Here is a 10,691-nt window from a genome sequence, read left to right on the forward strand (position 1 = left end):
GAGTTTTGCTCTTTATGTCTGGTTTTAATGTTAGTTTCAGTGGAAGGGGGATTGAAAACTCTCCATATCAAACCACAGGCACAAACATATTATTACACAACATGTTATTAATGCTCCCACACACACCCACCCACACACACACATTCTCAGTGTATTCTTCTTCACACATGCACTGAAGCACACACACACACACACACACACACACACACACACACACACACACACACACACACACACACACACACACACACACACACACACACACACACACACACACACACACACACACACCACACACACACACACACACACCACACACACACACACACACACACACACACACACACACACACACACACACACACACACACACACACACACACACACACATTCTCAGTGTATTCTCCTCCACACATGCACTGAAGCACACACGCACGCACGCACGCACGCACGCACACAAACCACAAAACACACACATCTGAAGTTACGCTGTGGTCGTCCTCAGTGTGTCTGTTCAACACAGAAACACAGGAGTGTGAACTCTTCCTGCTACAGAACAACACACACCCCGCAGCAGGTAGAGCAGCTGAGGCACACATTATGCACAATATCTGGTTGTTTACAAATCAGTATTTCTTTAGTTTCTTTAAATTAATATCAGAATAAGATAACTTTATTTTTCCCAGAGGAAATTGGGTTTCATGAAAGATACTCCATTATAGAAATAGATAAAATAAAAGCTAAGTAAAAAAATATATAGAATAACATAAGAAATTAAAGTAAAGTGTCCAATAAATAATAAAAGAAAAAATACAAATATTTATTTAAACAAAATAACTTTAAGTAAGAAATAAAAAGATTAAATAAAATAGAATAAAGTATGTTTATAAATATAAGAAGTTAAAGTAAGAATGTGCAGTTTACAAAATATATAAAATTAAATTAAAATAAAATGTCAAATATAAATTGATGAATAAGATATCTGAGTTTGACAGATGAAGGGGTTGGCTGATGGAAAAGTAGGATCTAGTGCCAGAAGAATATATACAATATAAATATATCCACCAGATTCTTATTCATCTGGAATGAATTGAATAAGATCCTGTAGGAACACAGTTTAATAAAATAAAAGACCCTGTTCTCACCGTAGCATATTTCAAGATGATGTCAGCACGTTCCTCTGCGATTAGAGTCTCGATGTCTTTCTTCATGTCAATATCTGCAGAGAGAGGAGAGTGCGTGAGCTGCAGAACGACAACAACTCCACATGACTCAGGAGGAACAGCTGATGGATGTGGGAGGATGAGCTGAGAGAGAGACTGAAGCAGTGACTTCATCACAACGGCAACTCGGTTATAAAGAGCCGCGTGCAAAATGCAGTCTGTCGCTTTCATGCAGAACTTCTGATATCTGTGCAGGAAACAGAGCTGCAGAGAATCACACGCTGAGAGGTTCAAATACTAATATAATTGTTTAAAAGATAAACGGCAGCAAGTCAAAAGTCTGTCCGGTTTTACTTTATTAACCTGTTTCCTTTTTTTGCACCTTCTTACTTTAACTTGTATAGATATTTGTATTCTATTTTAATTAATTGGACATTTTACTTTAACTAATATTCAAAAAAATATAACTTAATTGTATTTTTTTTATTGCAAATCTGGGTTTTTTTATGTTCTTTTTTTAATCTTTAATTTATTATATTTATATAAATATTTTAATTTTATTTGTATTGTATTGGACATCTGGAATTTAACTTTTTATGTTTATCTAAAAATATGTATTTTATTTTATTTTTGTATTAGACATATTAACTTTACCTTATGACATGGTTTAGTTGAATACTCGATTCTGATTGGTCAATTCAGAACACGTGACACGTTGTTAATCCAGTAGTACAGACCGTTGTTAAGGACGCTCACATCGGCAGAAAGAAGTCCGGTCGATTTAACTGTTTGCTTGTCTTTATAGTGTTCCGTTGTCTACCGTCTGAGAGCAACATGGAGGATTGTAATATTCATTTTAATATATTTGGAGAGCACAGTAATTTGGATGAATGGTTAGTGGCTGATGAGTGAAGAAAATAAAAAGACAAGAGGGACAAGAAAACAGCGGAGAAGTAAGAGAGGCGGAAAAGTATGTTTTTATACATATTTTCATTTTTTTTGACATTTCTTACTATATGGGACGTACTGAGGAGCACCTGAATCCACCACAACACCAGACCTTTTTGAATGGTACATCAACATTTGGTGATGTGTTTAGGGTCCTGGCTGCAGGCTGGGAGTGGGCAGCGTCCGGCAGGTTTGTCCATCAGACAGAAACAGGAGAGAGCTGCAGAAATATAATCGCCCTGAGAAACCCAACTAAAGACTTTCCCTCTGACATCATCTCCCACATGTTGAGGGAGATTTGCTGCTTTTATGTCATATTAATGTCAATATGTGGGGGTTTGATCAAAACAAGACATTCAGAGACATCACCTTGGACTTTGAGAAACTGGGATGGATGTTTTCTTTACTATTTGCTGACTTTTCAGACCTTTCTCACATCCTTCAGACATTTGTCATGAACATTTTCTGACATATCTTTTAGAAATGTTTTGATGAGACCCTCGGCAGAAAACACTATTATAAATTGTGTTTTTTAGCCTCTTAAATATGAAGATTTGCTGCTTTTCTCTGTTTTGAGTAAATATTTTGGGGTTTTGAACTGACAAAACAAGACGTTTACAGACACCAACGTGTAATATGAGAAACTGGGAGGGACATTTTTTTTATATTTTCTAACATTTTAGAGACCAAAAATCTCTTTAAAACCTCCTTACACTAGCTAAAAGGCTAAAGGCTAAAAAACACAATGCAGTGCAATAAAGCGCCTTGCATGGCGTGACATGGCACGATGTGAATAATGACAATCCCAGCAGGAGTTGTTGTTGAATCCTCCCCAACACAAAGCAGCGAGGGGATTAATCTCGCTTCACCCTAACGCTCCGTACGGATCAACACCGAGAGGTAATCTGGACACGCACTGCATCTGGATTAGGAATATCTGCAGAGCGAGATTACACAACGAGAGTGTGTTGTTCCCGAAGAGGAACAAAGAGATGTGAGGGTCCATCATAATGTGCATGGTCTGTCATCTCAAAGCATGACAGTGCAGCGGTGTGGTCCCGTAAATATAAATAATAATAATAATAATAAAGCTTTATTTATATAGCACTTTTCATTCAACACATGCGGCTCAAAGTGCTTTACAAAATGACACATCACAAATTCAAAATACACAACAAGAAATTCCACTCAGATTATTTGTTAAGAACTTTAAAAGGTACACGCAGCGAAATATAACATTTTAACAGGTTAATAGACACAAGGAGGTTAAATGTATGATAATACAAATAAAATAAATAATGCTTTCGCTCTGACAGATAAGACACAAGACAACTGAGTCGATGCAACAATATAAAATATAAAACCCCATAAAACAAAGTGAACATATAGGTACAACAGAAATAAATTTAAAAAAGATAATAGTAGTAAAAATGCCATAAATCTAATAAAGGTTAAACGATTAAGACGTAAAAAAGATTTAAGACCTATAAAATAAATAAAACAACATAAAGGTAGGTAAATAATAAAGACTAAATAATAATATGTGCTTAATGGTCGACAAGTCACCAAAGAGAATCTGGATTTAGAGCTATGGCTGTGCTAAATGTTTTTATCATGACTCTCACTGCCTGAACGTATCACAGGTCAGCACTGCAGGCTAAGATAACCAACTTGGCGATAGCTAGCTTAGAAGCTAAACTATGTCAGCTATAGGTAGATAGATAATAGCTTAAAATTCAAAGGTTATGTCAAATTAAATCTCTAACAAAGGTCTTATCTCATTACAGAATTTGAAAGTGTTTTTCAGTTTACATTTCCATTAAATAAATGACTGATATTTTGGGTTTGTATCTCAATTTATTGTTTATTTTAACCGTTAGCAGAGGAATGTATACGTCTGTAAAGCAGAACATTTCTACATCTATACGTATACGCAGACAAACAAATATACATATTTTTTAATTACAGGATGCACAGTTTACTGTTAACTCATATGTGTATACAACTGGTCACCACTGATGGCAAACATATGCAGAGAATTGGTTCCAAATGTATCAAAATAATATTAAACTCAAGTCTTAATCTGTGTCATATTCCGTTTTGAAGCACGATACTAGATTGTTCCATGAATACTCGGTACTTCAAAGCACTGTGATACTTAAAAACAAGAGAAATGGTATCTATGAATTCACCCTTTCTCCTGCTTGGTCCCAGACTGAGTGTCTCGATGTGGGTTAACGCTAACCAGGTGAATAATTCAGTAAGGTGCAGAGATGGAGGTCAGTGACACAGTTAAAGAAAGAGAGGACGATGGCTTTACACTACAAAAACTGGAAATCTTGCCAAGTATATGTGTCTAATATCTAGTCAGAATATGTCTTGACACTTGCTATAAGACATAATAAATTCAGAAGTAACACTGCAGTGAGATATCGGGTGTTGTTTTTAGACAATGCATCATCTTGTTAAGTCAAAAGATCCTTTTTTGAGTCGTATCTCAGATGAAACACATATTTTTTACGTATCTATTAGAAAATCACCAACTAACATCAGAAAACAGAAAACTTTTGAGCATTTGCTGCTTAGATTAACACAACATTTCCTGATTCTGGTCAAATATAGTTCAAAATGAGTTCTCCCAGCTAATTACAAGATCTGATTTATCTAAATATCCCTTCTTATTTCAATTCTCTTACCAAGCACATTTTCACTTGTTCTATTGGCAGATTTTTTTACTTATTTCAAGTGAAAACGGCTTGTTTTCATGATTGTTTAACTTGTTTTTGGAGGAGCATTTCTTCCAGTGTAGTCCGCTGCTGGGATGCAAATATTTGTATTTAAAACAGAAGATATGATCTGTTCTTCTGCAGGGCTGCAACTGATGGTTTATTTCACTAATGATTAATCTGCTGAAGTCAGAAAATGTACAGAAATGTCCAGGACTAGTTCCCAGAGCTCAAAGTGACGTCTTCAAATGTCTGAACAAGACTTAAAAACACAAAGATATCCAGCTTAGTAAAACACAAAGCAGAGAAAATCATCTTATCATCGCATCTCAAAATCACTCGATATAAGTTAAAATTGAGGAATATGGTTATCGGAATAGTAGTAAATAACCTCATGAGTGATATGGAGTCTGCTTTTCACTATAAAAAAGGTAGGTCCTATCTGTGATGTAATACATAATACATTTAATGTAAGGTAAAGGATGTCAGATTGTGCCTTTTTACTGGAGAGTTTGTGTGATCTAAATGCTGTGTTTAAGAGACATTTCCCCTTTAAGTTATGATGATTTATTCTCTATTGTCAGACTACCGAGGAGTCAATAGATGCAAACCGAGCATTTGGATCTTGACTTTTGAGACACTAACATAACGTTTAAATTCCTTCAGGCCAAGATTGAATCCATCCTGAATGTGGGGAAAGTGAAACTCCATCAGTGTTTCAAGAGCTTCAAGCAGCTTCTTTGCACAGAGGTTCATACAGAAAGGTTACAGCAGTTTAAATACGAGCTGTCATCTGAAGCGTATGGCAGCGGCTGCATGTGGTCAGTCTGTGAATCACTGGGGAGGAGAAGGGGGGAGAAGGGACTGAAACTACAAACTACATCACAGAGTGGAAACTTGGGATTGTTTGAGATGTTACATGTGGGAAAAATGTATTTAATTTTCCCATTTTCTGTGAATTTAAGCTACTAAAGCTGGAAAAACAGAAGTCAGCTGTAGAGTTTGCTTCTCAGACGCAAAAGTACTTTACATTTTAACAAGGTAAAAACAGCTCCAGGATGCTGATTGATTCAACATCATACCATTTAAATCACAGCGTACATTCTTGTTAAAGTTATATTAAGTGTGGCTGCAACGAGTGGTGGATGAAGTATTCACATCCTTCACTTAGTAAAAGTACTACAGCAATGCATAAATACTCTATATCAAGTAAAACTCTGCATGAAAAATCCTACTGAAGCAAAAAGTACATTATGTATTAGCAAAATATATTAACGTATTGACATTATTAACTGGTATTTTATTTTGTAAAGTCCACTATTGCATGTTTCACTGTTAAAAACATGCACAAATCCAATATAAGCTTCCTACTGACTTTATTATTATTTGTTATAAATACAATTGACCCTGTGTAATTTCCAGCAATGCATTTTCTGTTAGTCAATTAGTTCAATAATCAGTCGATTTGGACTCAATAATAAGTATTTTGGTTTATTTGTAATGCATAATTGTTATTTTCCAATCGTAAAGTGGTGCTTTTGCATTATTCTTGTGGAATAACTAGTTACAACATTTGTATTAAACGTCAGGGACAGCCCTGGTTCTCTGCTGCAGTAAATTAAAATGTTGAAAACATAAACAGTGAGAAGTAAATTCAGTGTGTTTGGCAGCTTTTACTCACTACTATTAATATTATTATCATTATTAGCCCCTGCATGCTCAGCCTCTTGGTAGATTAGTCAATATTGATGGTTTTGGGTTTAAGTCGGGTTTTAATTCATTTGTTATGCTTTTTCCACGCTGACTGAACGTATTACAAAGACACCTTTGAACACATCGCTGGTAAACAAAACATTTTGCATGAGTCTTTGTGTAGGATTTCATATAATAACAAAGGGTTTGTCTACTAGGAAGGTACAGCACTACTTATCGGCTCATTTTTGCTGCTGTGAAATAAAATACTAGTTTAAATAAATAAATATTGAGAAATAACTTCAGTGTGTTTTGCAGCAGCAGCTTCCCCCAGGCCTGATGCTGCCTTCAGTGCCCCATCAGAGCGACCTACAGCCGGGCAGTGATGGATACAGGATGCTCCTGCAGACTACTGACACTAGACACATTTCACCGACATCCAGCGCCTGAAATCACCCCCAAAGAGTCGCTTTCTGACGGTAAACAAACCCCCTAGTGTCCGATGGGACGAGCCTCGCTGCCGTGATTTCAGACGGAGCTACATCATCACGCAAGAAGACCCGTTTTATTCTAATGAGAATAATAAACAAAAAGCATGAAAAACGTGGAAAATTAAGAGTGTTATTACCGTGTTTCTCGGGTGTATTTCTGCGCTATCCGTGCAGGAACACAGCTCCGGTTCCTCTGGGCATTCTCCGGTGAAAGTGCAGAACAAACCACCCGGGCTGACAACAATAGCCTTCAATCCATATGTTACACACACACACACACACTCACACACACAGTCACTGTATAATAAGACAGAGAAAGCTCCAGATCCAGGACGCACTGAGCAGGCGCCGCAGCGTGGCACCAGTCAGCCGAATGAGAGCCGTGAAATCCGGCCTTAAAGAAACAGGAGCCCCGGGGGGAGGAGAACCAGCCCCCACCCCGACTCTCCTGCTGAAACACGGCCGCTCAGGGGCTCTGTTCTTCCGCCATCTTCCGCCATCTGCTGGAGAGACACTGGTAGTGAAGCTCCATACAGAAACTCTCCCCTCCAAACATCAGTCAGAATCAGAATCAGAATCAGGTTTATTACCAGGGCCCTTTCTCATTTCACTAATCTCGACTCCTCGAATCCTTGGTCCTCCGGTATTGACCCGGAAATGGATTTCAGCGCGCCATGTTGAAGGACATCTAATTTCTCTAAATGCACTTCGAGGACCAAGGATCGAGCATCGAGGAGTCTCTCTGGAGGAGCTATAATCGAGGATACACTGATGGTTCCTCCGCGCCAGTCTGCGGATCCTCCGCGGATGTATTTCCGGCAACAGAGATGTTTAAAAGAGTCTTGACGCACGGCCGGACTTATCGCAGCCAATGACAGCTCTGCATGCATCCCCTGGATATTATTGTATTAACTGCTTGAATCGAGACATGTTTACAGTGAGAACAGCTGTGAGGTCAGGTCCGTGCAGAAAGCAGAGCAGTGTGTATAATATATATCAGGCCTACATTACTCTCTTTATTTGTATGCTTTAGTTTAGTAGATATCTACAAACAAAGAGTCGATATTTTTCTAAAACCATTTAGTGCTTCACATAATAAAATACACAACGGCTGTATCCTGATATATATGATATGCTTTAGGAGCTGTAGGTGCGTGTGGTACAGTGTGTGTATGTGCAGGGGCCGGCCTTGGCATAGGCAGTATAGAGTGGCGAAGTCCCTCCCCTTCCGGTGGACCTCCATGGTACCTTATTTCGGAAAAATTATGTATTGAAGTCAATGGAGAAGAGAAAGATTATCTTTTGATCCCGTTTGAATTGTGCCACGAATTACACATATGATGTTTGTCAATTGTAAAGATAATTTTGCAAGTTAAAAAAAAAAAGTGTTGTAAAGCTGTGAAGTAACACATTTGTTTGTGTGAACGCTCAATGAACTACATCTCTGGTCTCGCAGACGCGCACAACAACACACTTCCCAAGATGGGGCCGTCACTACTGTCTTGTCAACAAAACGATTGACTACCCCTCACTATCAAGACAATGAAACACGTCCAGAAGAATGTCATGCAAAGCTGCCTGCCTGCCTTCCTTTGATTCTCTCTGAACTGCCTGGTTCTTTTTAATGTTTAATGTCAACATTTGTGCAGGATAGCATGAAGTGCAAAAGATTGCCGATGCTAGCGTTAGCATTTCCATTCCCCCGGTCTTAAAGTGTGTATTAGTAGAATGATCACACCGTGACAGTACTCTTCAAAGGGTTTCACGAAATATGACTACTACTCTTACTGTTTAACTTTTGGGTTACTTAATGTTACTTCATGTTAAGGCTAATAAAAATGACATGGCTGTAATGCTAACTAACGTGCTAGCTACTAGCTAGGTAGATAACTTGACCAGACACTCCTGGTCCTTTCATCAGACGGAGAAGCGAAAGAACGAGCAGACCCATTGCTGGTATGATAACAACCTGGTACTAAGCACACAGGCATCTTGTTAAAGTTATCTTATCTTAGCCAGCGCCATATAGATAGATTATATCTATATGGCGCTGATCTTAGCTATCTCTTAGTGGAGGAAAACAATTGTGACATCACTTACGCGACTCTGGAGATTTGTAGTCTTTCTAGTTGCGTATTTTTCATAGTCTTATATTTCAACAGTTTTACGACAACTGTGACTTTTTTGACATGGAAATTATTATTTAAGATTGACAAACATCATATGTGTAATTCATGGCACAAATTTCAAACGGGATCGAAAGATAAGTGTTCTCTCTCCATTGACTTCAATACATTATTTTTCCGAAATAAGGTCCCATGGGGCGGAAGTAGGATGGGCGTGACTCGCCACTCTATAGGCGAATGCTAAGGGCGCATCAACCCATCCGGGGCGCCGAAAATTGGGGGAGAAAAGAAAAAAAAAGTTAGAATTAAACATATTTTTATTCAAATTTCATAACAAACAATTTCCCGATTTTTGATCAACAAAGTACATCTTATTATCTTATACTAACAGAACTACGCCTATATTGGCGTACAGCGCCCATAAACTATGGTGCACCCCCCCCCCAAAAAAAATCAAGTTGAACTGCCCCAGCCCCAGTAAAAACAAGAGGTTTATGTGAAATAGTTCTTTTTTGAAATAATGATTTTAGTGTGCAATTATAGGTTTTAGTTTTGTATTTGTTACAAATACAAAAACGTATCAGCTTCTGTGTGCTTTTGTAACGTTGGAATTAAACTGTGTAGGCCCGTCCACCCACAGCGGCGTGCGTTGAAGCTTGCCGGCGGGCGTGTCCTGAAACTCGACTAACAACCGATCACATGAATCTCCCGCCCCTGACACACAAGCAGCGGTTTGATTGGCTAGAGCTTGTATACTGGCATATGATTGGGTGAACATTGCTCACTTTGCAACGAGCCACGCCAGCAAAGCTCCGCTTCGCTTCCCACAATGCAGTTCGGCGAAAAGTGACGTCACCCCATTCAAAAGTGAATGGTGAGCTTTCAACGCACGCCGCTGTGTGGACGGGCCGTAAGCAGCCGCGGGGGGGGGGGGGGGGGGGGGGGGGGGGGGGGGGGAGAGCTTTAGAGAGCTCTCTCCTGAAAGACTGAGAGTGCTCTGATAACCTCAGCTCAGTGAGGGGTAAGGCACACCTTTATATGATCAGGTATAAAATACTATATGACAGTTACAAAAAAGTTGTATTATAAACAAGAATACAGTTTAAAAGGGGAGTGATTTGTAAAATATCCATAAAGAAAAAGAAATCTGTTACAGTTCTGTTTCATATGGGTGTTGAGAGATGTATCCATAGATCTCTTCATTTTGCTCTCAAAGATTGATGCTTTTAACTTCAATATAAAAAATAATAATCTTCCCGGGGGAGCATGCCCCCGGACCCCCCTAGAGGATGTTAGGTCCCCACTCCCCACTTAAATCACGCTCACATGGATAGGATACTAAATAACATTTGGCACACATCTTGTGTCCATATCGTTCTGTTTTGTGGTCATGCCCAAACCGTGCACGTGCATGCATGCGCTGAGTCATAGTGAGTGTCTGCATTTTGGGGGGGGGGGTTGGGGGCGCCAGCTAAAATCTGCCTATGGCAGCAAATTGGTCAGGGCCGGTATGTGTGTGCGTATGCAGGCGGAAGACAGGTCTCA

General features: G+C 38.9%; 1 protein-coding gene across 2 annotated transcripts in view; it reads right to left on the reverse strand.

The window, feature by feature from the left end:
- LOC117497017 (USP6 N-terminal-like protein) overlaps positions 1 to 7,288 on the reverse strand; it is a 25,923-nt gene extending 18,635 nt beyond the window's left edge. The window contains exons 1-2 of one of the 2 annotated variants that reach the window (XM_034148902.1): positions 7,158 to 7,288; positions 1,146 to 1,219 (exon numbers count right to left, since the gene is read on the reverse strand). In XM_034148902.1, the coding sequence (XP_034004793.1) occupies positions 1,146 to 1,211 (66 nt within the window). In that variant the 5' untranslated portion in view covers positions 1,212 to 1,219; positions 7,158 to 7,288. Of the gene's footprint in view, positions 1 to 1,145; positions 1,238 to 7,157 lie in introns of those variants that run through there. The other variant, XM_034148903.1, reaches the window with a different exon arrangement.
- Positions 7,289 to 10,691: the final 3,403 nt, after the last annotated feature.

The sequence above is a fragment of the Trematomus bernacchii genome, unplaced genomic scaffold (genome assembly GCF_902827165.1).
Source record: "Trematomus bernacchii unplaced genomic scaffold, fTreBer1.1, whole genome shotgun sequence".
Taxonomy (NCBI): Eukaryota; Metazoa; Chordata; class Actinopteri; order Perciformes; family Nototheniidae; genus Trematomus; species Trematomus bernacchii.